The 27,813-nt window shown below is 50.8% G+C and overlaps 1 protein-coding gene across 1 annotated transcript in view; it reads right to left on the reverse strand.

Annotated features, from left to right (window-relative positions):
* Positions 1-2,718: 2,718 nt before the first annotated feature.
* Anks6 (ankyrin repeat and sterile alpha motif domain containing 6) overlaps positions 2,719-27,813 on the reverse strand; it is a 53,505-nt gene continuing 28,410 nt past the window's right edge. The window contains exons 11-16 of the mRNA XM_042697709.1: positions 26,569-26,735; positions 21,618-21,801; positions 16,054-16,121; positions 12,767-12,883; positions 6,097-6,193; positions 2,719-3,785 (exon numbers count right to left, since the gene is read on the reverse strand). Of these exons, the coding sequence (XP_042553643.1) occupies positions 3,736-3,785; positions 6,097-6,193; positions 12,767-12,883; positions 16,054-16,121; positions 21,618-21,801; positions 26,569-26,735 (683 nt within the window). The 3' untranslated portion in view covers positions 2,719-3,735. The remainder of the gene's footprint in view (positions 3,786-6,096; positions 6,194-12,766; positions 12,884-16,053; positions 16,122-21,617; positions 21,802-26,568; positions 26,736-27,813) is intronic.

Genomic DNA, 27,813 nt, shown 5'->3' on the forward strand with positions numbered 1-27,813 from the left:
CCTTTGTCACAGGTCCCTCACCCAGCTCCTCAGGCAGCCTCCAGCTGCAGGTGGTCAATATGGCTGTGCTGAGCAGCACCATGGCTGCTGTCAGGCGGATGTGTGACCTGACCCTTGCCTAACAGTGAGAGATAAATGACAAGGACATCAGCTGCCATGGAAAGCATTTCCTACACAGCCCATGGCAGCTTTAGTCCCCAGGCCTGTCCCTGGAGCCATGACAGTTATTATTCCAGGGGAAGACAAGGAAGGCAGAGACTCAGCTTTGCGGGGGGGCGGGGCTTCCCGCTTCCCCCAGTGCCTTCAATGCCCCCCCCCCAGCCTCTGTGTTGCCTGAGGAAGGCCTTTAGCTATAGCCCTCATGTAGCACCCTAGGGCCTCATAGAAACTGTCTGGAAAGGCTCAGGCTCCCCGCAACATCTGAGTATTTCCTAAGGTCAGTTTACCCTGTGATCTAGCTCATGAAGCAAGCCTACAGTCTATACTTTTGGGATTTTTTTTCTGGCATTACTGGGCTTTGAACTCAGGCCACAAGCTCTCACTTGACTTTTTTACTCAAGACTAGTGCTCAACCATTCAAGCCATACCTCCACGTTGGGCTTTTTGCTGTTTAACTGGAGATTAAGTTTCTCTGATTTTTCTGCCCAGGTGGGTTTGGAACAGAGATCCTCGGCTCTCAGCCTCCTGAGCAGCTAGGATTACAGGCATAAGCCACCAGCATGTGGCCTCAAGGCCTTTGGTTCCAGTTGGTTCTCCTGCACAAGCTCTTTATAGAGGTGGGGCCAGAGGTGGACTGGCTTGCAGCCTATGTGGGGTCCAGCCACAGGAGAGGAACGTGGGCCAGGATGAGGGTCACAAGGGTGAGGACCCAGGCTGGGCCTTTGGAGGCTTGGAAGGTAGAACAGTGGACAGTGTCCATGCCAACCAAGCTTCTGTAAACACTCACTTGCCGGGAATGATTCTCATTGTGTTGAAAGTGGAGACAATTATTCCGCGGAAAGAGCGGTGGCAGAAAGAGTGGAGCAGGCAGCAACCAGCACATCTAAACAGAAAACAGGAACCTAACAAATAGGGAGAAGGTGGGGAGGCCAGAGGTGATAGAGGATCCAGAGAACATCCACATCTTGCAAGGAGGCCTGGACAAGATGGTCCCTTATCACTCACTGTGAAGCCTTTTCTGTGCTGGGTTTTGGGAACACTGACTTGAGACCTTAAGTGTACTTAGATACCTCCAGCCAACAGGAAGAGGAAGACTTAGAATAGGCAGATTGCTCACACTGAAGGGTGAGGCAGAGATAAGGACTGATGGTAGAAGACTGGAAGGCCAGTCAGATGTCAAGGGCTAGGAGTTCCCCTTCTGGTCTCGGTCATCTCTTGTTATAAATAATGTAATATGAACCTGAACATTAACTGCAAGGTCTACCCAGAAGCATGAGTTCATACTGTTGTGCAGCCATCATATTCCCAAAGTGGAACCCTACCATTCTCCCAATCCAGCCTGACAACCACTCATTGGCTTTCCATCTCTGGATTGCTGATGGTGGGCATTCGGATCACGGAGCCAAGCAGTGTGTAGACATCCGTGTGTACGTGCTCTCCCATAGCGTGTGTGTTTTCAGGGCTCATCCAGGCCGAACCAGGTCACAGAACTCTGTTCCTGCCTATGGCTGTGCAGGTCTGTTCTGTGAACAGAACACATCATGAGTTCATTCACCTAGAGACGGCACCAAGTTGTCTCTACACATTTACATACAAGCTCTTCTTCTGCAAATGCTTATCTTCCATTCTTTTGGGTACATAGCTGAGAATGGAAATGCTAGGTTGGTTATGTGGCCATTCCATGTTTAACTTATTGAAGAACTACTGCCCTTTTTATTCTGTCACAGAGCCACAGAGCTAGATGGGGGCTTGGACTTGTAGGCTTCACTCACCAGTAAGGAAAAAAACAAAAACCCGAAAAAATGAAGCTACCATCACTGCATCCAACTCTTCCTGAAGTAGGAAGGACTTGGTTAGGATCAAGGATGACTCTATAAAATGAACACCAAGAACACTTGCCTCATACATGGTCTTTTCCTCTTGCTTTCACTTTATCTTGGCATCTGGGTACACCTGTCTAGTCCACCGGACCACAGCTGAACTTCACCTAGCCTCTGTGCCCACCTGGAAAGACATCTCCTCCCAGTGTTCCTGCTCATGGGGGAAATGGCTCCATGCCACAGCCTCAATGCACTTTTGTTCTTAATGTTCCTCATGGCAAAGCCTGCCAACAGGAGGTACTGAAATCAGAGATCAAGGACAGAGTGGGATTCTTGATAGAAACAAAAGAGAACCTCCGAGCTATTTATAGCTCACCGCATACCCCTCTCACGAACAAGCTGCAGGGCCTAACTAGCAAGGTGTCATTTGCTTGTTTTGTTGTTGGCTGGATTACTTGCTGCTGACAGGCAGCAAGACATCATGAAGGGAATGTATATTCTAAAATGAGATCTGCATTCGAACCAAAGCTGACCTTGTTGGCTGTGTTTGACCTTGACAAAGCCAGTGCCCACTGGTATGCCATAGTCACCAAACCAACAGGAATGTTAGAACTGCCTCTCTGGGTAATTGTGGAGATGAGACACACAGAAACAACCATCCAGCAGCCCAGGGGTTCACCCCCTAACAGCTACACGAGAGAAAACCCAGGCAGCATTTATACCACTGATGAGCAACAAATGAGTAGAACTCACCACTTTTTAATAGAAGCAGTTTGGCAAATGCAACTAGAAACATCAAGTCCCTGCATGAAAACAACCAATAATATAATAACAAATGTTTGCTGAAAGGCAGTGGAAACCAGCTCCACAAGGCTAAAGCAAAATGACATCCTGGTCTCTGACCAGTGGATAGTGGTGGTCTTCTCAGCCACCAGCAGCCTCCCCGAGGGTAGCCATGGAAGCCCCGGAGAGAAATCTTCCATCATCTCTTTCCGTTCACTATGCTGGGAGGGGATCTTCATGACAGCTGGCCCACGGAGGGAACTCTTCTGTACCATGCTACATTCCCTGTCTGTCATCCCTAAGCTTTGGTGAACCATCATCTGTTTGGGTCTGGCTTCTCTGCTGAGCTGAAATTGAGACCAGCTCTAAGTCTGTTCTTAGGAGAAATAGAGTTCCAAGGCCATTGGGGAGCCCAGCAAGCCTTCAGGAAACATCTGGGCCATGAGCACAAAATCCTTAATGAAAGAAGGCTCTACACCCAGCTCCCCTGAAAGGAGATCCACTCCCTGCCCACCTACCCCCAGCCATTCCTGCAGAATGTGGCTCTAACTTTATTAGGTGGAGGAACACCCAGTCTCATATGTTCAACAGGATGCCCTGGTTTGCAAGATGACATTAGCTTGCTTGAAACCGACAGGGATGGCCACAGCAAAGTATTCCATGTATGCCCTGATGTCGACATCTCCTTCATCTGGGATGCAGAATCCATCTTTTCAGGAAAGTCCCAGGCCCTGGCAGTGGGGCTTACTTGGAAGCCCAGCTCAGGGTAGATGTCTGCAGCCACCAGCCCGGGGCCTGGTCTGTACATTTTTGGGTAGCTCCAAGACAGAAGCAAACTGCCCACTCTACCGAATCAGCTCCCATGATTTCTTTGCTGGGAGTTCCCAGGTCAGACACACCGAAGGGCAGGAAGTCACTGGCTGGCCCTTGTATCTTCAGCGCTCCAATGCCGGCAGGACCACGTCAGCAGCTGTTACCTCTTGCTGGAAGCTGCTTCTTCTGGTCTCACCCATCCGGCCATGGCTACGTTGAAGCAGAGAAGCAAACAAGAGGGAAAGATTTAAAACATGTAACTGTCTTTGAGACCCCTCCAATCAGCTCTGCTCCAGGGTGAAAGGACTTTTTCCAGTCTCCTTTCTCAAAAGGGAAAACGAGATGAAGATGCATGCCTGGTAATCCAAGGAGTGGCTGAACCAAAACCAAGCGAGGTCTTACTCTATGTCCATTGTTAGTTCTAGGGTCACACCATTATACGCAGAAAATCAGAAAAACAAATGCCTAGTTCACCCCTGCCCACTGATGCACAGTTCACACAGGGGATCTCTGCCTTCATAGCACAAGTGCCTAGCTCACCCCTGCCCACTGATGCACAGTTCACACAGGGGATCTCTGCCTTCATAGCATTGTTCCTGGCCTGGGCGCCCATTCTCTTCCTTACCTGTGGCTGTGCCCACACTTGCCTTTAGAAGTAGCTCCAGCTCTCCTCCTAGGCCAACCAAGCCAAGCCTGAGCTCTCAGAAAGGACTGTCCCCATGCCCTGTTCCTTGCTTCTGCACACCGGCGTCATGAGAAGCCTCACACTCACTGTCCTTCCCACGTGCCTGTCTCCTCTGTAAGCCTATGGCTCTGGAGGGCTGGGGAGAGTGGTGCAGAGCAGGCCTGAGGCTGCGGCACCATGATGAACAGCCCATGAACAGAGAGCCTGCTGGCCTCTGTATGATGGTCTGGCTAGCAGGGCTTGGACCCCTGGCACTCAGTAGTGGGACACAGCTTGCCTGCTGGGAAACAACTCCCTTACTCTGCAGGACAGAGACCCATCTCAGATTCAGTGGGCTCCCTCACCCTGCTACCCCACTGCCAAGCAGGCTTCCTCTGGAGAGCTGCTTCCCAACGGCCCCAGCCTGGCTGAAGCCCTGAGCATCCCCTGCCTGCTCCCAGGGCTGAGGCTGCCTGGCTGCCCCCGTCCAACAAAAGCAGTGTTTCCCAGTGGTGTCCAGGGTTTGCAAGAGCATCATATAAGACTAACGTGCAAATGCTAGAAGCTTCATGGCCCTGTGACAGTACTGAAGGTACCAAGTGTGCTGAAGGTACCAAGAGACTCTGCAGTGAGCGCAGTGTGCAGGTTGGCTTCCACCGAGTCTGCCAAACCTCCCTGAGCACACACACCGCCCCCTCATTAAGACCTGTGCAACTGTTCCCAGGAGGCACCAGGTCATGGAACCAGGGGAGAGGGAACACTGCTTGTAGAAAGGGATAGCTTCCCGGAGGTGGGCTAGGGGCCTGTGGGGCAAAAAGAGTTCCAGGAAGGGCTCATCAAGGCCCAGAACTCTTTGACACCAAGCACCTTAGAGAAGCAGCCACTGGAGCCACGGGAATGCAGTGAGGAAGGTGATAGGTGTGATCTTCTCCATCCTTTCCCAGCTGCAACTGGGGAAAGGTCAGGCCTGCCCCAAAGTCCTTTCACAACACAAAGCTCCCGTCTCTCCTGTGTGCCTGAATGAGAGTTTAGAACATGACATGACAGGGAACCTGAGCCCCATTTTGCCTGGTACTCTACCCTGCAGGAAGGCCAGGTAGGAGAGAGCCATGTTGTGGACCTCCTCTCATCTCCTCTACAAATGGCTGTCTTTGTAGTAAAGACAAATGCATTGGACACATGGAGTGAAGAACACAGAAAGTGGTTGGAAGAACCCAGAGTGCAAGTACCGAGCAAGGCTTTACCTGGGAGGTGACCTGGACACAAGGAATGAGTTTAAAGTTTTAAGGCAAGATGTAGTGGGGAGGGCTAATCGTCTACCAACCCCTAAATGCTCATCTTACTCTGAGTTTAGAGGGTAGCCGGAAAGCTAGAGGAAGAAACTACATTTCCCAGCCCCCTTTGCTTCCAGGTGGGGCCAGGTGACACTCAGTGGCCAATAAAATGTAAGCAGGTGTTTATGCTTGCGTCAGTTAAGGGCAGTGGAGAAGTGGCTGTGTAGTCTGTCTCTACTGCCCCTTTCCCTTCTTCTAGGCAGAAGCAGAATGCAGAGGCTCGCAGGGATTCAGGGCACCAGAGGAAAGGAGCTGGCGCCCTGAGTCACTGTGTGAAACCATAGGCCAACCGGGAGACCGAACTGGACTGTTAGGGGAAACCCAGTACCTATGAGTGCCAAATTGGTTACAGCACCAAGCAACACCAACTGATGTTCCCAGCAGAGGGAACAACAGGCAGAGGGAACAATACCCAGTGGTGCGACAGAAATGGCTTGTTTCCAGGTTCTGGGCTGGAACTGGCTATTTCAGGGGCAGGGGGCTCAGAGAGCTCACGCAGGTGGCACGCCAGAGGATCACGTACAGGGCCTGTTGCCTGGGGCCCTGGTGTTGCTGGCGCTGCTCTCAAAGGAAGAATGGAAGTTGTGGATGGTTTCCTGTAGGATTTGTCTCTCACGCCCCTGTGGAGGAAATTGAAAACAGACACAGAAAGTCTTGTTAAATCTTTTAACCATTAATTCAATTGACACAGTGTTGTTAATGTACAACTCATACTTGAAAAACCCATGGGCGTCTTGAGGGAAATAAAATGATCTAATTGAAAGAGTTTAATAAAAATGACTGAGTAAGAAGCTCCTCCAGCACCCACAATGGCAGCTGTCAGTGCTGGAGAGGTTCCTGGGTGTGGGATTCCATTTCCTGGGCAAAGAGGAACACGGTGCAGCTGGGCTGATGCAAGGGTTCCCCATCTTTTTGGCTCTGTGATAAAATCTTCCAGGTCTGATTTCCAGAGCATTTCCAAGTCCATGTCTTAAGGTGAGTGAAGAGGGTGGACATGTCTGGATCCTAGGTGGCAGAACTCAGAGGTTAAGAACAGAAAAGAGTCAAACAGCCCAGGTTCAAGTCCCATCTCTCCACTTTTGCAAGGTGAGGGAAGTTGAGCAAGATATTTAATGTCTCTGGGTCTTGGTTTTCTCAGCAGTAATAGTACCTCAGATGGGCGTTGCTGCCCTGGGGTCCGTGTGGACACTGAGAGACAGGCAGGGGCTGACCTCAGAGGAGGGCAGGGTACATGGAACATGAATGAAAAAAGATGTGGTTGGAATATAGCAAATTAAAAACATATAACCGGCTGGGTACCAATGGCTCATGCCTGTAATCCTAGCTACTCAGGAGGCTGAGATCTGAGGATCACGGTTCAAAGCCAGACTGTGAGACTCTTATCTCCAATAAACCACCAGAAAACTGAAAGTGGTACTGTGGCTCAAGTGGTAGAGCTCTCGCCTTGAGCTGAAGAGCCAAGGGACAAGGCCCAAGCCCAGAGTTCAAGCCCCACGACCAACCAAAAACAACAACAACTACAAAAAATATAATCTTGGGCAGATTTTCTTCTGCTAAGAGTAAGACCTGTCCATGAAATAAGCCCAGACTTTAAACTTCCTTTTTCTTTATTTCATGAGCTCCCCACCCCATGGGGCCCCTCTCTACACCCTGCTCATGGACGTTGCACTGAGAGGACAGTAAAGGTTCGCCCCTTATGCTGGTCCTTGACAATAACCGTAAGTCCATCCACACAAGTCTCCAGACTGCGGGGTCAGGACAGGCATAGGGGACCTGGTGCTCTGCCCACCAGCGATGGCAGTGGCACCTGATACTCACCCCACCCCTGGCTCTACTGAGCTCCTGTGTGTATAAAATGGAACACTTTAACCATGCGTGGCTGCTAGGGAGCTCAATCTGAGTGATGCATGGGGCCAGCCCAGGGCAAGCTGAGGGTGAAGAGGTAAACTGAGGGATGACAGTTACTTTATTATTAAGTGCCACCTAAGCCTTATGTGTCTGAGAAATGGGTTGGGAAATTGGGATTCTAGGGCTCACTACTTGCTAACCTTAGGACAATGCTGCAGGTGATTTAAGGAATCATCACACCCCCTCACCTCCCACCATCTGCCCAACTGAAGATGATGATACTTTCTTTGTAAGAACCACTGACTTTCCAGAGGCCAGTCTGGTGAGTTCCAAACGGAAAATAACAAATAGTCATTAACTATAGGGGAAAAGGGTTCAACACATCAAGTATTTAAAGAAATGTAAATGAGCCAAGGGCAAAGATTTTTTTTTTGAGCCTGTTAGATCAATAATAACCAAGAAGAAGTTGACAGGACTCAGCCAGGATTCAGGGAAGCCAGATGCTCTCTGACTCCAGGGTCCTGTTTTAGAAGTTTACCCTGAGAGGGCTGGGAAGTTGGCTCAGTGGTAGAGCGCATGCCTTGCATGCCAGAGGCCCTGGGTTCGATTCCTCAGCACCATACAAGCAAAAAGAAAAAAGCTGGAAGTGGCCCTGTGGCTCAAGTGGTAGAGCGCTAGCCTTGAGCTGAAGAGCTGAGGGATAGCACTCAGGCCCAGAGTTCAGGCCCCATGACCGGCCCAAAATAAATAAATAAATAAAAAATAGAAGTTTACCCTGAGAAAGACCCTCAGGAAACTAGCCAGGAAACTAGTTGTCTGCTGTATCCACCCAGCCAACAAGTGGGGAATTCCAAAATTAATTTGGAAAAATTAATTTAAGCACATCTATGTAAATGTATTATGTTAAAAAGAGTTCTGCCAGACATGGTGGTACACGCCTGTAATCCCAGCACTCAGGAGGATAAGGTCAGAGGATCTAGAGTTTGAGACAGTGAGAATCTGTTAAAAAAAAAAAAAAAAGGGCTGGGAAGGTGGCTCAGTGGTAGAGCGCTTGCTTTGCATGCCTGAGGCCCTGGGTTCGATTCCTCAGCACCACATAAGCAAAAAGAAAAAAGCCGGAAGTGGCGCTATGGCTCAAATGGTAGAGTACTAGCCTTGAGCTGAAGAGCTGAGGGACAGTGCCCAGGCCCAGAGTTCAGGCCCCATGACTGGACCCCCCCCCCAAAAAAAACCCTCAAGAAACAACAAAAAACTCCCCTAAAGAGTTCTTAGTCAAATAGATAGTTGTATAGATTTCATGTTCAACAAAGAAAGCAACATATAAAATTATAGACTCAAATTTATCTCAGCCACATTCTCACACACACACACCACACACACACACACACACACACACACACGCACAAGCACGCAAGCATGCATGCGCACACACACACACACACAACCAATTTGGCACAACACACTGCAAGTAATCTGCCTCAAAAGGAACAGTGTCAGCATTGGTGTCAGCCAGGTTGATGGGTTGATGGTGGTTTCTTTTTTTAAAAAAATTCTCCTATAAGAAAACATGTACCCTTTGTTTCTCTGAGACTGACTTACTTCACTTAACATAATCTTTTCCAGGTCCATCCATTTCTCTGAAAATGACACATCATTCCTCCTGATGGTGAGTAAAATCCCATTGTGCCTATATACATATATACATGTGTGTATGTGCACACAGAGGCATGTATACATGTGTGTGCATGCACTGTGCAGGTGTACATACCTGTGCATTTATACACCTATACACACACACACACACACACACACACACACACACACACACACACACCATTTTCTCCATCCATTTGTCCGTAAAGGGCCTCTGGGCTGTTTCCATGCATGTGAACTAAAGTATGGTATACACAGGGGAGGATTCCCATGGGGTTACTCCTTTGAACAAGTTACAGTTGAACAGGATGGAACGTGGGTGGGGAGGTCAGCCAAATGGGGACAGGCAGGGGTGAAGGCAGTCACAGCATTCAGTGAGCATGTGTGGACATGGAGCAGGTAAGCTGAGGGGACAGGGAGGGTGGGAGAGTTGCGGGGGGAAGGAGGGGGTGACACTGATCAAATCCATTGCACTCATAAACTGCCACGTTGAACTGAAACCTCTCAGAACAACAATAAAAAATGTTCACAATTGTTAAAACAGGAATCTCCATTCTGGTACTGTGAAAGCTTAGTAAGATGACAGTCGTGAGAAGGGAAACAGCAGGAAACAACGGCACAGGACTGAGGACAAGCCTTATATGAGCAGTTTCTGGTGAGGCAGTAACACGCATCCCATTTGAAAACACTATACTAATTTGCAGACTCAAGCCCATACTACAACTTGTGGGGGGTGGGGGAGTCTTGGCTGGTGGTTTCATGACTAACGCGGAGAGTCCACAGCACTCTGGTAATGATATGGTGCCTGCTCTATTTGCTGATATTCCATTATTTGGGAGCTAGGTTCTTGATCATTTTTTTGAGGCTGCAGCACTCAAATTGTTCCCCCAAATGTTTTCTTGATAGTGTAAGAAATGCATTTTCTATCACAACCTGTGCCAAGTATATACACATAGCCAAAAGATTCCTGCACAAAAGCATGTTGAGCATTTCTAATTCCTTCCTTCCTTCCTTCTTTCCTTCTTTTCTTCTTTCCTTCCTTCCATCTCCTTCCCTCCCTCCCTTCCTTTCATGTACCAATACCAGGGCTTGAACTCAGGTCCTGGATGCTGTCCCTAGGCTTTTTTTTGCTCAAGGCTGGTACTCTACCACTTGAGCCACAGCTGCACTTCTGGCTTTTTGGTGGTCAATTGGAAATAAAGAGTCTCACACATACTTTCCTGACCAGACTGGCACCAAACGGTGATCCTCAGATCTCAGCCTCTAGAGTAGCTAGGATTACAGGTGTGAGAGAGCCAGTGGGTGCCTGGCGCCCATTTCATTTCTTTAGAATGTTCCTTGTGTTTCTATGGCCCCTGGGTGCTGTGGCCCTGGTGGGTAAGCAGAGCCCGGGTCGGGGTCTGTGTTCTCAGTTGTGTTCTGGGCATTTGAGCCACACTAATGCAGTCTTGGCAAAGGCTTGTGTGACGGGGAGGAGGAGCTCCCGCCCCACAGCAGTCAGAGGCAGGAGACCCGAATGCAAGGTCAGGCAGCTTGGGCCCCGAGTGACCGGGGCTGGGCATCTTCAGGGCTCTGTGAGCCATTTGTGGCCTGGGCAGTCATTTGTGCATTCTAGGAACAGGACAAAGCTGGTAAGATTGACCCTTTATCATGTTCAGCTTCTCCCCAGCACAGCTTTCTCTACCACGCACTCTGACTTTACTTGGTACTATCATCCCCAGGAAGGGGACCCCCCCCACACCACCCTGCCCCTCTCGCCAGCTGCTGTGGCGTGCCTGGCGTGGCAGGCTGGGACCACCCACGGGAAGAGCATGAGTGGGCCTGGGCAGCACCTTGGTCCTGCACCGCAGAGGCTTGACGAGAATCTGGGTGGGAGCTAGTGAGCTGGGTCCCCAGGAAGCACTGCCGGTAGCTGCCCCTTGTGCTTGTGACAGGGCCCTGGGCAATGCGTGAGGAGAGGCCCAGACGAAGCAGGGAGCCGGGGTGCCGATTCAGAGAGAGGCCACAGAAAGTTCCAGACTGCCCAAAGACAAATGTCCTCCTGTGGCCTGAGCTGAGGGTGTGGCCCTGCTCACTCTGAAGGGAAGTTATGCGTCCCTAGGCTGCACACCAGCTCCATCTGTCTTCCTTCTGCCATCCCCAGCCACCGTGGAGAGCAGGCTCTGCTGCTCCCGCCAGTCCTCACAGGGCCTCATATCCACAGCCTTTCCTGGCTCCCTCTCTTGATTGGCCTAAGCTCCTTTGCTGCCCGTCTCTCCCGCTATCTGCCCTCTAGAGACCACTCCAACTCCACAGCCCCAAACACCAATCACCGCCTCCTTCCCAAAGCCCTTTGCCCATATTCTACTGAGTCACCCTGACTGCCCTGGGGCCCTCTGCCCTTCACACCCAACTCCTATTCTCTGAGCCCCAGCCACTCCCTCCCTTTTTCAGTATACCACACGTCTCTTCACCCCAGGGCCTTTGCACATGTGTTGCCTTCAGCCTGGTCTAACTCTCTTGTTCTACCCAGGGGTTCCTATCAGGGCGCGGCCTCCTGCGGTGTGAGGGCTCCCGGGAGTCGCACCGTGGATGCTGTGAGCAGTTCCGTGGACGTGGACAGTGTGAGGCTGAACTTTCAACATTCCCACACCACCTGGCAGGGCAGGCGCACAGCGAGTGGCACCCTGCGTGGCAACTGGTGATGGCTAGGGCTGAGCCGCCCTCGGGAGCCACCCTGCACACCAGTTCTCTGGATGATGCTCTTCCTAACTCTAGTGGTGAAACAGCTTCTGCCTGCCACCCCCCCCCCACCGTCCCCCCGGGCTCCAAGTCTAAGGGCAGAGCAGAAGCCGTGCTGGTCTGGAAGCCAGGGGCCACTGCTGGGGCCTCTGCTGCCTTGCCAGCCAGACCCCGCAGGTGTGAGGCCCCGGGGCCAAGGCTGCCGTGAGGACTGGTGTGTGAGTGACTTGCGAAAGGTAAAGAGTCCTGTCAGTATTTATCTGCTGCTGGTGCGGCACGTCTGGCTGGTCCGCTGTGCACCGTCTGGGCGGACGCAGAGAACAGGAAAGCGGCTGTGCTCCCGGACGCCGGCTCGAGGGACAGCCGCCGGCACCTCCATGGAAGGGGAGCAAGAGCAAAGGGGTAGGAAAGGGCCGAAGGCAGAGCTGCCCACAACGGTCCTATTCACGCACTGACAAGGTGCCATCGTGGACAGGTAAGCCGCAGGTCTGAGGCGGGAGGCCGCGCCTTCCTGGGGCCCTCTCTGGTGTGTGTGCCTGCCTGCTGATGTGTTAGCTTTAAAGCGGATGAGCAGACGTTCAACATTAGACAGACACATGGGTGGCCACATCAGTGACGGCGGTTGGCAGCTCGGGGTGCCATCACTGCACCCTGCAGGCGCCGAGCGCTCCGAATGGGCAGGCCCTGCCCGGGTGCCAGCCCTGCCTGTGCCCAGGGCTCTGCTCCCCACTGCTGCCAAGGGTGACGCCCCCTGCCATGGGTTGAACTCCCCGGAGGGATTGTTTTAGTTTAGTTGAGCGACCACCATGCAGGGAGAGATGTGGGGAGAAGAAACAGGTCGCACGGGGAGGTGCTAAGGGCTTGTTCCAAGGGTGCCACCCGTGGTCCATTGGCCACAAAGGCCCCAGGACCTGCGTGAGGGGCTCAGGGGTCCCAACAAGGAAAAGAAGGCAGGCGGAGAAGGACGGTACCTTGCCTGCGTTCAGCTCGGAGATGGCTGCCAGGATCTGTTGTCGGGACCCGTCGGTCTTAATGCCCAGCTCCTGCAGGTCGCCATCGGTGAGTGTAAGGAACGCTTCCATGTCCACCTGGGGGGGGAGGGGGGCAGAGGGGAGGGATCTATCGCCATGCCAACACAGCCGAAATACTGGTGACTGATCCTGACTGGCCACCTCCCAGCCCTGGCTTTACACTTCCTGACTCCACCCAGCCCAGCCCTTGGCTTTCCAAATGGAGAGACCCTTAAAAGCACAAGAGCAAGGATGATCCATCTCAGAACGGGAACCTGGGCTGCCAGAGGGTGGGCGCCAAGTCCGGCCTCTGGAAGCTAGTCCCCATGCTACCGCGATTCCCAACACTGGATGCCACCCGGGAAGGTGTGGGCACGCGCAAGTACTCACCGGGTTTCCCAGCGGACAAGAGAGGTGCAGACTGCGAAAAGACAGAGAAAATACGCAGAAGCAAGAAAGGAAAGCAAGGCTGGGGAGAGTGGAGGCAGAGAGGCCAAACTAGCAGATCCAAGCGCTACCAGCCTCAGCCAGGCCTGGGCCTGGAAAGGCAGCCCGGACTCTGCTCCAAGAGAGAAGCTCACAGGCCCCTTGCAAGATGGGATGAAGGAAGCATACTCATCACCCACACATGGGATAACCACAGCCTCAGTGTGAGGAGTCGGACAGAGAATAGGCTTCCCTGCCCAGGCAGCTTTCTATCCTATATACCCTGTAGTGCATGTGGAATGCAGATGTGATGGTTGGAGCTCTGGCAGCCACACTGACTTAGGAAATGAGAGCTGCACACTTAGTAATGGTGGAGCAGAGAGCTGGAAGGATCCTGGATGACTTCTCTCCAAGGCAGAAATAATCTATTTGATCATAGTTATTTCGGTTTTATTTTAATAGATGGAGCCACATCTGATCTGTTCTAATACAGGTAAAAAGGTGATCCGTGAGTCTTGAGTTTAATTCAGACAAGACGAGAACACGGGGTACCTTGTTTCCTAATCTGATGGCTGAGTGCATAATGACAGGGCTGTTTCCTGCACTGGGCGCAGGGGAGGGCTATTCACACACCAGGCACTCTGCAAGGGGACTGGGCAATGGATGGGTTAACTCTCGCTTCCACTAAAGCCTCCATGGGAGCACTAGGTGTGAGTGCTCGCGGTGGGGGGGGGGGGGGAGAACATCCCAGCTCCAGCCAGCTGATGAGTTTCACAGAGGGCAGTCCCCAGAGGGCACGGCTGCACGGAGCTTCTGACAGAGCAGGTGCCTGCGCAGGTGCAGACCTGACACCCACCCAGGGCGGGTGGGAGCCTCCAGACTCTCCAGGCCCTGCTGCGGGTTCCAGTGCCTCCCTGTCTCCACCGCAAATCTGCGCACTCTGCCTCCTGACCCTGAAGGACTTCAGTGGGAACCCGCCCCCCCCCCCCTGCGCCTGGCAGGTGCAGCAGCTCCGAGCCAGGCCTGACCGGGACCCCAGCATGCCAACAGAGTGGGGGGAAATGTCAGAATGAACGTGACCTCCTAAAATGGACGCTGTGGGGGAGTGGAGGTCTGCTCGGAGGGAGGTGTGCTGGGCATACCCGGCCAGAGCTCCAGGCGGGAGAGCAACACCAACCAGGAAAGAATTCTCAGAAATGGAAAAAACCCTCACGACCCTTGCAAATGGCCAGAGGCAGGAAGGACAGTCAGGACACCGCAGAGAGAGTCAGGACACAAGGAAGAGAGGCACCCACCCGGCCACCTCCTGAACCAGGACACAGACACCTCAAACGCACCCGCAGCTTGCTGGGGTGCTAGGTGGCTCTCCGGAGAGCCACTGTACTGAGGACAGAGTTCACACGCTGAGCCTGGGATCTCCCCCACCCACCCTGTGCTGCTGGCCTGAGGTTTTATTTGGCTAACACACTCGCTTTTGTGACAGTTGTTATTGGGATGTAATTCATCTATGATACAACTTGTGACCTGCGGTTTGGTCACAGCTACACACGCTCAGCGTCAGGACATTTCCATCATGCCCTAAAAGAAACCCTGCCCTCCCCCGCAATCCCTCGCACCCATTACCCTGCCTTCTGTCTCTGTGAAGCCTTCCTATAAACAGAACCACACCCACACCCTAACATGGCCTCTGTGACTGTTTTTGTTTTCACTTAGCATAGGCCAGTATTTCTCTCCCTTTCCCCCCCCCCTCTTTCTCTCTCCCTTTTTGGTTGGCTGTAGGGCTTGAACTCAAGAGCCTGGTTGCTGTCCCTGAGCTCTTTTTGCTCAAGGCTAGCAGTCTACCATTTTAAACCACAGTGCCACGTCCTGTTTTCTGGAGAGAAGAGTCTCACGGACTTTGTGGCCTGGGCTGGCTTTGAACTGCAATCCTCAGAACTCTGCCTCCTGAGTAGCTACGGTTATGGGTGTGAGCCACCAGTGCCCAGACCAGTATTTCTCTTTTTAATGGCTAAGTACTATTCCCTCTCCAGAGATATTATTTCACCTTTGTGACACACACTTGAGCTGTTTGCACTTTGGGCTGGGAAGCTTCACAGGCTGAGGATGTCTGTGTACAGGTTCCATGTGGCCCCTGTCTCCACTTCCTCAGGACACCCCTAGGAGTGGGCCTCAGATCACCTGCTAACTCTGGAACATTTTCATAAGATGCCTGCCTAGAAGAGTCATGGGGTTTTTTTTGTTTTTGTTTTGTCAGTCATAGGGCTTAACCTCAGGATCTGGGCTCTTTTGCTCAAGGCTAGTACTCTACCACAGTAGAGCCACAGTTCCACTTCTGGTTTCTGAGCCACAGTTCCACTTCTAGTTTTGTGAGTGGTTAATTGGAGATAAGAGTCTCATGACCTTTCCCTGTCCAGGCTGGCTTTGAGCCATGATTCTCAGATCTCAGCCTCCTGAGTAGCTAGGATTACAGGCACGAGCCACCAGCACCTGGCAAGCCATGTATTTTACAGGTGACTTTAGGCGCTTGTAAGTGGACAGGAAGCTTCGATGACCCACAGCCGGTGTGAGTCATCTGTTCAAGCTCTGCAGGATCTGCTTGGGCCCCTTTAAGCCTGCCAGCCAAACCCATTTTCAGGAGAGACACAGAGCAGGGCTCCAACTGACAAAGTTCAATGATCATGAAGCCCGCAGGAGCTCATGGTGCCGGGCTGATATACAGACCCCAGGACACTTCCTCTGCTGCCTCGAGGGAAGGAGCGCAGCTAGACAATGTGCTTCTATACCGAGACTTGACCTGCCTCCCCCAACGCAGCCGCCCTTACCTCTTGCTCCTCGAAGATGGGCTGGTACTTCTCAAGTGATAATTTCTTTAGGATTCCAGTCAGTTCATCTTTAAGAGGAAGAGGGAGAAAAACAGAGAAAAAAAACCCCACATTTTAGAATTTGGTAAACTGTGACAAGAATGCTCTTTGGAGCTCTATTAACAGAGGTTATCCTATTGCACCTGAAATTCTACAAGAAAACCAACACAGAAAGCAACAGCATTCGCTTCCGCAGCTACACCCCTTACCTGCCAGGCAGCCCCTGCCACCTCCAGAAACCCCAGCTGCAAAGACAAAGCGTGGCCAGGGCTGGCCCTTCTGGCGGCAGTGGTCAAAGGATTGGGTTCCAGATGAAACCCTGTCCCCTCGTGCAAGAATGCAGCCAGCGTCACTGCCAAGGCTAAGGCTGCAGTCCTCGGCTGTCTGAGAGAGAGCCCGGAGAGCAGCAAGAAGTCTGTGGGCTAGGGTTGGGGGCCTGGCACATGGATACTGTGGCCTTTTAGAAGGATACATCTCAGTGGGGTGGCAGAGGCCACAGGGCCCCTTCCGGGGAAAAGATGTGGATCAGAGCAGGCAGGATAGAGAATGAAAATAAGCTGGGCACCAGTGGCTCACGCCTGTAATCTTAGCTACTCAGGAGACTGAGATCTGAGGATCATGGTTTGAAGCCAGCCCAGACAGGAAAGTCTGTGAGACCCTTATCTCCAATGAACTACTCAGCAAAAGCCAGAAGTAGCACTGTGGCTCAAGTGGTAGAGTGCTGGCCTTAGGCACAAAGAGACCTCGGCACAGTGCTCAGGCCCTGAGTTCAAGCTCCAGGACCACCAAGAACAGATAAAGAAAGAAAACAAAACTAATTTTTTTTGTACGGGACGGGGGCTGGAAGAAATATGTACCCACACCTTCAGTAGGGATTTACCAGGCCAGGCCCTGTGGACTTAACAGATCAACCTTGTGCAGCCTGACAGGCCACAGCAGCAAGGAAGGAAGGAGCAGGGTGGGCGTGATGTGGGCACAGGAGAATGCTGTTCTACTGAGAGTCTCCCTGACCAGGGGCCATTCAAGCAGTACATGAAGGATCAAGCTCTGTAGGTATCTGGGGGCAGAGCATAAGGCAGCATTCAGAGAGAGGTAACAGCAAGTACAAAGGTCCTGGGGGCAGTGGATAAGTTCACAGAAGAGAGTGGCGGGCCTCAGTTTCTCCTTCTCACCCAGTCACCATCGGCAGTGGCTGGCCAAGTGCCCAAGTGCATGGTGGGGATGGGGGATGGAGAGAGTGCCCTGTCATGAGGTGGCTGGGGAACACTGGGAAGATGGACTGATGGGCGAAGCTCACCTTGGGCACCCTCAACATGGAGGTGTGGGGATCGCTCTTTATAGCCAGCTGGTGAGACAGGCCCTAAGGCTGTCTTCACTGACAGAGGGGAAGAGAGGTACAGGAAGGCCTGGCTGGGGGAGGGGGGTGTCAGACTGCAAACCCCTCACCATGGTGTGTGCTGTGGTGAGGGCCACCAGCCAGTGGGCTGGACAGAGAGGACAGCTGGCCCCCATCCAGGAGACGGGGGAAGGCTCTGAACAAAGAGCTACTGAGAATCCAGTCCTGAGCCACACTGAATCCACTGCACCTTCCCAATCCCACACCAACCTCGGCTCCTGCTGCTCTCTCCACAGGTGGCCTCCTCCACTGCCAGTGCAGGTGCTGCTTAACAACGGTTCTCCAGGGAAAGCCAGCCCCCCCCTCCCGCCCCCTGTACTGGGATTAAACCCACGGCCACACTTGCTCTACCACTGGAGCTCCACCCTAGCCCTTTTATTTTCAGTTTGTTTTAGAGGCATGATTTTACAAACTTTGCCTTGGCTGGCCTCAAAGTCAGGAGGATTTCCTGCCTCTGCCTCCTGAGTAGCTGGGATTATGGGTGTGTGCCACTGGACCTGGTTCAGTTCCTTTAGATTTTACTGCAACAAAGGATGTGCCATGTGTGGCTAATGAATACTGATGAACTATACAGCACTCCTTGCTGTAAATTCCAACTGGGTCTTAGCAAATACATCCAGCTGCATAACTGACGTGCATGTTAGCTGATAGTGGTGTTGACGTAAGCAGGGAAGAAAATACAACAGCAAAGAAAAATGTTGGAACTTCCTGTGAGCAACTGGGTTGAATCAAACCCTGTGCTGTTCACCGTATAATGGCTACAGACATGAGGCACTTTCAAGCTATTAATGTCTTCTTCCTCAGCGTCTAGATTATGGTGGTTGATCTACCAAACAATACACTGAGTCCTGATTTGTGTTTGTGTCAGTTTCTGCAATTTCAACCCATCGGACTGTCCCTGAGAGTGAGCTGGGGGGGGGGGGCACAGCAGGACCCACAGCTCCTCAGACGTGTGCCCGCCACATGCACAGAAACAATCTCAAGAACACGGGCAATGGTCAAGTGGACTAAAAGGTTAATAACCTATTTTCATTTCTAGTCAATGTCTTGTATTTGGGAGACTGTATGGAACTGTAAGTTCATATAAATTAATGTTTAACATCATCACCAGTACACAGACACAAGCTCTGGCACCTCAGTGCACCCCTGCCCATCTTAGCCCTCCCCCCCAACCCCAAGTCCCCTGAGGTCTGCTCTTCCTGGAGCCCTGCCTGACCCACACCCACTGCTGAGAGCCCAGCAAACCGTCCCGGGCTGTGTGATGCTGGATGGTGACTGTGCGTTGATGTGACATGGGGCACAGGTGCGGGCACTTGCCGACAACCAAAGAAGCCATCATGAAGCAGACTGCAGCAGCACTGCAAGTCCCACTGCTTCTAGCAGGGGGTGTCCGGGGAGGGGACACAGCTGAAAGGTGGGGCTAGGTCCCAATCAGGACCACTCATTTCACAGAAGGGAATCAGAAAGAAGGGCTGTTGGGGACAGATAGACCCTGATCTGTAAGCCTCCAGTCTCCCTGCCACAGGCTCCAGGAGCTCCAGAAGGGATAAAGGAGGCTTTCTAAATGAGCCGCGTGAAGTTAGAAAGGAGCCAGCATTGTCTTCTTTCCATCCCAGGTAGGGCTTTGCAAAGGGGTGTGAGTGGGCACAGGCAGACTTCAGGATGCCCTGTGTCTCGGCTCTTCCTTGGTGGAGCAGAGAAGCACCTCTTCTACGAACCTGGGAGACGGGTGGGTACCACAGTACCCACGAACCTGCAGGGTAACATGCGGGAGGAGACTCTGACTCCAGGGCAAGTGAGGGCAAGCACGGTGGGGCTGCCCCTGCATCTCCTGAGCCTTTATACACGGCTGTGCTGGACTCACAAAACTATGAGAGGAGACCCCAAATACAGACATCACTGGCAGCAGCATGCATCCATGCCCCAAGTCCAGCCTGGTGCCTGCTGCACATTGCAACCCAGCGCTCTTGGGCACAACCCACTCAGCACACCACGCTGCCCTGGGTGTACACATGATGCCCACATGTGCCTACATCTCTTCAGGCTGCCAGGCTCCATCTCTCACCAGCTCTCCCTGAGGCCCCACCCCTCCAGGGCCCACAGGACATTGCTGAAGGATGGAGTTTTTCTCTTCACCTTCCTTTGTCTTTCTTGGGCGTCATGGCTAGCTGCACTCCTGCCTACCACCCACTCCAACTTCTGTCCCCCAGGACTCAATGGGAGGGTGGAGGCCAGACAAGCAGACGCCTGGGCTCTCCTGCTTTTAGCAGACACAGTATTCCTGCTGCCTTATATCCAGCTCTCCTCCTTCTTCTGGAAACAGCAGTGTGTGTGTGTCTGTCTGTGTGTGTCTGTGTGTGTGTGTACTGGGTTTGAATGTGTCTGTGTGTGTCTGTGTGTGTGTGTGTGTGTGTGTGTACTGGGTTTGAATGTGTTTGTGTGTGTGTCTGTGTGTGTCTGTGTGTGTGTGTACTGGGTTTGAATGTGTGTCTGTGTGTGTCTGTGTGTGTGTGTGTGTGTGTGTGTACTGGGTTTGAATGTGTTTGTGTGTGTGTGTGTGTGTGTGTGTGTGTGTGTGTGTGTACTGGGTTTGAATGTGTGTCTGTGTGTGTCTGTGTGTGTCTGTGTGTGTGTGTACTGGGCTTGAATGTGTGTCTGTGTGTGTGTGTGTACTGGGGTTTGAACTCAAGCCCTCGTTGCTGTCCTTCAGCTTTTTCACAGTTGGCTGGCACTCTCTACTACAACTCTACTTTCAGCTTTTTTGGTGGATAATGAAAGTTAAGAGTCTCACAGATTTCCCTGCCCTGACTAGATTTGAACCTCAGTCCTCTGATCTCAGCTGCCTGGGAAGCTAGGGTTAGAGGCGTGAGCCACAGGCACCTGGTTAGCATTTCTATTTTACTTTGAGGATCTCCTACCCTCTTCTAATCCACACCATGTGAGTAGGGGGCGGGGATGGGGCCCCACATTCCATCCCCTGGACACAGGGACAGGCAGGCAAGGATGGTCAGGGAAGGATTCATACATATAGCCAGCCAAGGTCATGACCATTTCCCTCAGGGCTTTGCTTGGACCTACAGAAAAAAAGCAGCACTGGTTCTGCTAGGGATACAAAATGAACAGGATGACCAGGTTGGCCTGAAGCGGCTTGCCAGCTATCAGATATGCAGAGAAAGACTCCAAGGTGCCTGGATCCAGACATGCCTGAAACACACCCCTGACTGCCCCTATTACCTGAGCCAGGAAATTTGCTTTTTTTTCTTAAACCAATGTGAGAAAGATTCCCTCACTTGCAACCTAAAAGAAATTCTGACTTGTACAGGGTTCAGGGAAAGTAGATGTTTTGGAGCCTGACAAGCAGTTCCACAGGTGTATGTGTGAGCCTATAAACAAGACTTCCTATATCCAAAAACCACTTGTGGGAGTTACCACATTGCTCCCACAGCAAAGACAAACACAAGGTGAACCAGGTGCTGGTGGCTCACACCTGTAATCTGAACTACTCAGGAGGCTGAAGTTTAAGGATCATGGTTTGAAGTCAGCCTGGGCAGGAAAGTCCATGAGACACTTATCTCCAATTAATAAGCACAAAGCTGTAGTGGAACTGTGGCTCAAGTGATAGGGTACCATTCTGAAGCAAAAACAACAAGCAAGGGCAAAAGGCCCTGAGTTCAAGCCCTAGCACCAGCACAAAACAAAAACAAATACAAAAACAAAAATCCCAAGAGAGACATGTTTAAGTTCTTAAAATCTTGACCATGGAGTGGGGTACCAATAACTCACACCTGCAATCCTAGCTGCTTAGAAGGCTCAGATTGAGAATTGAGGTTTGAAGCCAGCCTGGGCAGAAACATCCATGAAATTCTTATATCTAATTAATCACACACACACACACACACACACACACACACACACACACACACACACACACACACACACACACACACACAGAGCCAGAAGTAGAGTTGTGGCTCAAGTGACAGCCCATTAGCCTTGAGTAAAAGAAACCCAGGGACAGTGCCAACACCAAACAAACAAAAAAAAAAATCCTGACCAAGGATGGCTCTCGACATTCAGGGCGCCAGGTGTGGAGAAGCAGCTGGGCTGGGGATCCCGGGGTACTACTCACCCTCATCGGTGATGGTACCGCTGCTGGAGCCCCCGCTGCTCTTGGACTGCCTGTGGGAGGAGGAGGAGGACACAGAGGACTCGGCTGCGTGGCCTTTGGGGGAGGGGGAGGGTGTGAGGGTGGGCGAGGTGCTCTTGGAGGTGGTAGAAGTTCCAGATGAAGGCCGCTGGCTGGTGTCCAGTTTCTGAGGGGGGCGGGAAGAAAAATAGAGAACTTCAAAAACAAAATGAGAGAAACACGGATAGAATGGGATGATAAAAGCAAAACAAGGCACAGTTAAGGGACGTCCACACTGTCCTAATGACCAACAGAACAGACAGAGACTCACAGTCAGCTGCCACTACAGAACCTCCCCAGTGACAGAAACCAAATACTCTGTTCTCAAATGCCAGCAAGTGCGAGATTCACTTCCAGCCTAAAACAGACATCAACACCCTTAAAGAAACAGAAGAACAGACTGAAATGGAATTAAAATAGAAATCAGTCACAGAAACTTCTGGAAACCCCTCAAATGACTGCAAAATAAAAATAAATAAATACTTCTAAATACTAAACCAAGGAGGAATTCTCAAGGGGAGTGAAAAAAATTTAAGAGTTAAAATAATATGTTAAAATGGTAGGACGCAGGAAAAGCTACACCTAGAGGTCAACTACTATCATTAAGCGTTTATACTAGAAAAGGAGAAGACTGGTGTGGTGATCCATACCTATAATCCAAGCACTTAAGACATCAAAGAAGGCAGATAATGAGGCCAGCATGGACTACACAGCAAGACCCTGTCTCAAAAAGCCCCACCACATACCTTCATACCCCCAAAAAAAGAAGAGAAGAAAGATCCCTAAAGAGAATATAAGAGAAAGATAAAACCCAAATCACGGAGAAGGAAATTATAGATAACCTAGAAATGAAACTGAAAACAAAAACAATAGAGGAAAGAAAGTTGGTCCAGTGAAAACTCAAGAAAATTAACAAACCTTTAGCCAGATTGACCACACAAGGGAGAGAAGTAACAAATCACCAGTATTAGCAATGGTAAGGAGATATCCCTTCTGACTCCATACTTGAAAACAATAATAAAGGAAAACTGCTAACTCTATATTGCAAATCCAACAAATGAGATAATTCCTTGAAAGATACAGAATACGAGTCTTGCTCAAGAAAAAAATAGATAGCTTAAGTAGTCCTGTGTCTATAGAACCTTCTTTGTTTCTGTGCTGGTCCTGAGGCTTGAACTCAGGGCCAGGTATTGACCCTGAGCTTATTTTGCTGAAGGCCAGCACTACCACTTGAGCCACAGTGCTACTTCCAGTTTTCTTGTGGTTTATTGGAGATAAGAGTCTCATGGACTTTCCTGCCAGGGCTGGCTTTGAATTGCCATCTCAGATCTCAGCCTCCTGAGTAGCTGGGATTACAGGCATGAGTCACCAGTGCCTGGCCAGAACCTTATCTCTTAAATTAAAATAAATTTTGTAAGGTAAAAGCTTCCAAAAGAGAAAATAGCAGACCTAGAGGGCAAATCTTGTTAAACAAGTAAGGGGAAAAAACGTAGTACCGATTCTACATGATCTCTTCCAGAAAAACCGAAGAGGACATGGCTCCCCCCTCTCCCTGAGTGGACAGCATGACCCTGTTTTCCTGACAGCCCTTTCAAGATATCATGACACTGCCTTTGCTTTGTGTGGTTTCTGACAAGTCTGCTTGACGTCATACTTATTTTTTCTCTTGGTATGTGATTTCTTTTTACTTTGGCTGCCTTTGGTATTTCTCTTTGCCTTGTTTTTCGAAGTCTGAATGTGGCATATCCAGGTGTGTCCTTTTCTGCAGTTTTCCTGTTTACTGTGCTCTGGACGATTCCCATTCGTCACTGATTTGGAGAAATGGTGAGCCATCATTTCTTGGATAAATTGGATCTGATCATGTGCTGATGGCAATTATTTAAATAATCCTTCTGTCCCCTCTTCCCTCTCCCTCTTTTCCTGCATGCTAGAGCACTGCCCAGAATTATGCTGTACTGTTTTTGGGGATTTAAAAAAAATCTTGTGTTTTATCTAGGGCAATTTTTATCCACTGATCTATCTTCAAGTTCATTCATTTTATCCTTGGCTGTGTCAACTTTGAGATGTCTGTTAAAGGTATAGGAGGTTTGCTGGGCAAAAGTGCAAGATTCTATCTGGGGGAAAAAACCCTCAAAGCAAAAGGACTGGGGTGTGGCTCAAGTGGTAGAGTAAGCACCTGCATAGCAAGCAGGTGACCAGAGTTTAAGACCCAGGAAGAAGGAGGAGAAAAAGAAAAAGAAGACAATGATGAAGAATAAGAGAAGGAAGTAGAAGGGGAGGAAGAAGAAGAGGAGGTAGAGCAGGTAGAGGAGGAGGAGGTAGAGGAAGAGTAGGTAAAGGAAGAAAAGGAGAAAGAAGAGGTAGAAGAGAAGGAAGAGGTACAAGAAGAAGAGGAGATGGATGGGGAAGAGGAGGAGGAAAATGAGGGGGAGGAGGAGGAAGATGAAGGGGAAAGGAGGAGAAGGAGGAAGAAAAGTCACTCATATGACCTTGTGTTTGTATTCTCCATGAGTGCCTTGGTCATACTAGTCACAATTATTTAAAACTCCTTGACTGGTAATTCCAAGAAGTCCATCACAGTACCCTATTCTCATCACAGCTTTGCTCTTTGTGAGTGTTTTTCTTCGTCTTGCCTTTCCATTTATCTTGTAATTTTTGCTAAAAGTTGCTGTGTATCACACAGCAGAGATGAGAAGTTTTTCCATCAGGAAGCAAGGCCTCGTGTGGCATTCCTTCAACACCCTTTTCCACAGTGTATTCCAGAGCACACAGACAGGACAGAAAGGCACTGCCAACTAGCTGCCCATACTCTTAACAATTCTCTCCCCTCCTTCTTCCAGCATGGACATTCCCCAACACGGTTTCTGTTGCCGGAAGCAATCAGTGCATCTCAGAGTACAGCACCTCTGGGATGGGCATGGAAGGGATGGGTAGAGATAGGGTGGTGCAGGATTCTCAGAAATGCCAGAGTGGTTCTCGCTTCCTGGGGCAGGAGAGTGGCTGAACTTGCGGCCTACCGCCCCACACAAGGCTTCACAGCTCCCATGCTCCTGGCGGTGGCATGGGTGCACACTTTCACAGCTTGCTGGCTTTCAGCCACTGCCAGGCGCACGCATGGCCATCTGTCCTGGCCACTCCAGCTGACGGCCAGGCAGGTGAGCCATCCCCAGCTCAGAGCTGCCCAGCGCCCAGGCTCCTGCTCAAAACCACTGAGCTTTAGGGTGGAAAGAGGAAGCTGATACTGATTCCTCCCCAGCCCCTGGGGCCTCCAGAGAGCTGTGAGGTGGAGGCCCATCCCTGCCCCAACCCTTCCTGTGTCCCCAAAGGCCAAACATGTGGGAAGCCAGCCCCCTGTTCTTCCCACCATTTCAGTAAGCCACTTGTTTTAAGCAAAATACAAGAACCAGATCCGGGAGGCTCCTGTTATGAAGACTAATTTCTAATTCTTCCTAAGGGAGCCTTTGAAAAGCACTTCATATCTCCATTTACTGCTGGAGCCTGTGATAGAAAGCCCACTCCTATTGTCCTTTGATTTAGGGCAGGGATGGGCTCTCTGAGGAGAAGAACAGAATGGCAGTCAGTCATGCCAGGGTGGAGCCTACAAACCTGAAGTTCTGAACAGCAACCCATGCTTAAAGCACATGGCTACAGCAGAAGTATCAGGAGATCAATGGATTCAACCTGTCCCACATCCATCTTTTGACACAACCCATTTGTGTCAGGAATACACACACACACACACACACACACATACACACATACACAGAGGAATATACATGTATACAAATTACATATGACAGGGGCAGCAAGTGAAGCAACAGTTAACACAGTTTACAACATATACACCTGTCTATTCCTAACACCAACTAAAAGAAGCTAAGAGCTAACACATCTATTACAATCATATGGAGAGAAACAAAATTTTAGACAACAGAGAAGAAAATTATGTCCAAAACCCCAGATGAGCAGACTTAGTTTAAGAAGTAGTTGTGAGGGGCTGGGAAGGTGGCTCCGTGGTAGAGCGCTTGCCTTGCATGCATGAGGCCCTGGGTTCGATTCCTAGCACCACATAAGCAAAAAATAAAAAAGCCGGAAGTGGCACTGTGGCTCAAGTGGTAGAGCGCTAGCCTTGAGCTGAAGAGCTGAGGGACAGTGCCCAGGCCCAGAGTTCAGGCCCCACGACCAGACCCCCCCCCCCCAAAAAAAAGAAGTAGCTATGAGTTTCCTAGCAGAAAATGCAAAAACAGAAAGACAATAATTATACAAATTCTTACTATCTAATACAAGAAAGTGTACCAAAATATCTCAAAAGCTAAATTTTAAGAGGAATTCAATGATATGGATCCTTTATACAAATAATCTTGAACAGAATAGTAAGCTAATGTGTATGGAAAGAGAAATTTTTCTGGTGCTAAATTGTTAAAAAAAAAAAAAAAAAAGCTAATTATGGAACTCTTATTGACCCAGGGACTCCAGTGTGTAGCTAACAGTGATGGGAGAGAACGCAGAGAATTTCTCACACATCCATCAAAGCATAAATCTTGGGGCTGGGGCCCAGCTTGGTGGGTCCACCCCTGAACCCTGTCCCTATTACCCTGGCTCTTGGCAGTACACACTGTGTGACACGAGTCACATGACCACTCTGTGATTGGTCCTGCAGGGACCTGAGGCATGCCTGGCCCAAAACACTGCAGCACCTCCCCTGGAGAAGAGGTGGGTGGGGTGAATGTATCCTTTAGGTGACAGATTCAGAGCTTTCCAGAAAGCCCACGACCAGGCTGGAAAGGGCCAGGCTGACTTTAGCCCTGTCCACACTGTGGCATGGCCCAGGCTTCCTGGCACATGGGACACAGTGGAGCAGGAGGAGCAGAAGGAGTTGACAGAGAACAAGCACCTTGCTGGGAGCACTGCCGGCTGCAGGGGAGGCCGGAAGCTCGGCTGAGCTAGGGGCCGGTGCTGGCCCAATGGGACTTGACCTCTGGCTGGGCTTCTGCTCGGATAATCCAGCTGCTTTCTTCCTCTGTGCAGCAATCTGGGACAAGACGCTGTCTACGCTGCCACCTGAGAAGACAGAAACAGGAATGATCCACCACGTACCAAAGTGCTTCCTGTGACATGGGTGGGAGGAAACTGGGGGATTCTGGCTAAGTGAAACCACGTTCTGCAAACGGGCCCTTCGTGCATGGCTCGGGATCAGCTGACCACAAGAGCGCTCTGCGTGGGAGCTGAGGCAGCTGTGGGCATTGACTACCATGCAGCAGAGCATCATCATGAGAGGTGGAGAAAGCCAGGATGGGCAAGACTCAGTGCTCCCTCATATAGTCCGTGTCATTGCCTCAATCAGACCCTAACTCTATGGTTATCAGAGTGCCATTTTTCCTCTCCCTGTTGGGAGCTGGGTGTACCTGGTCCACAGGAAACTGAAAGTTACTAGGAAAGAAATGGAGAAAGTGGTCGGGGAAGGAGAAGGTGGCTGGGGAAGACACTAATAACTTCTGGAGTGCTGTCACAAACCCACATGTCCACCTCAAGGGCACAGCATACCAACAGCCTCAAAACTGTGGCCAGCCAGGCACTGGTGGCTCATGCCTGTAATCCTAGCTACGTCAGGAGGCTGAGTTCTGAGGATCAAGGTTCAAAGCCAGCCCAGGCAGGAACGTCCGCGAGACTCTTATCTCCAATTAACCACCAGAAAACTGGAAGTGGTGCTGTGGCTCAAATGGTGGAGTACTAGCCTGAAGAGCTGAGGGACAGCGCCCAGGCCCAGGCCCAGAGTTCAAGCCCCATGACAGAAAAAAAAAAAAAAAAAAAAAACTACCTGTGGCCAGGCAGTCACTGCACTGGTCATCCTGGATTCAGGCATCAGTGGCTAAGGAAATCACTGAACAAAAGTTAAGTGGAAAGCCAGGCACTGGTGGTTCATGCCTGTAATCCTAGCTACTTGAGAAGCTGGGATCTGACACTGTGATTTGAAGCCAGCCTGGGCAGGAAAGTCTATGAGACTCTTATCCCTACTAAACTACCAACAAAGCCAGATGTGGTACCATGGCTCAACTGGTAGAGCACTATAGTGCCCAGGTCTTGCATTCAAGCCCCAGGACACACACACACACACACACACACACACACACACACACAC

The sequence above is a fragment of the Dipodomys spectabilis genome, unplaced genomic scaffold (genome assembly GCF_019054845.1).
Source record: "Dipodomys spectabilis isolate Male_0828 unplaced genomic scaffold, ASM1905484v1 ptg000006l, whole genome shotgun sequence".
Taxonomy (NCBI): domain Eukaryota; kingdom Metazoa; phylum Chordata; class Mammalia; order Rodentia; family Heteromyidae; genus Dipodomys; species Dipodomys spectabilis.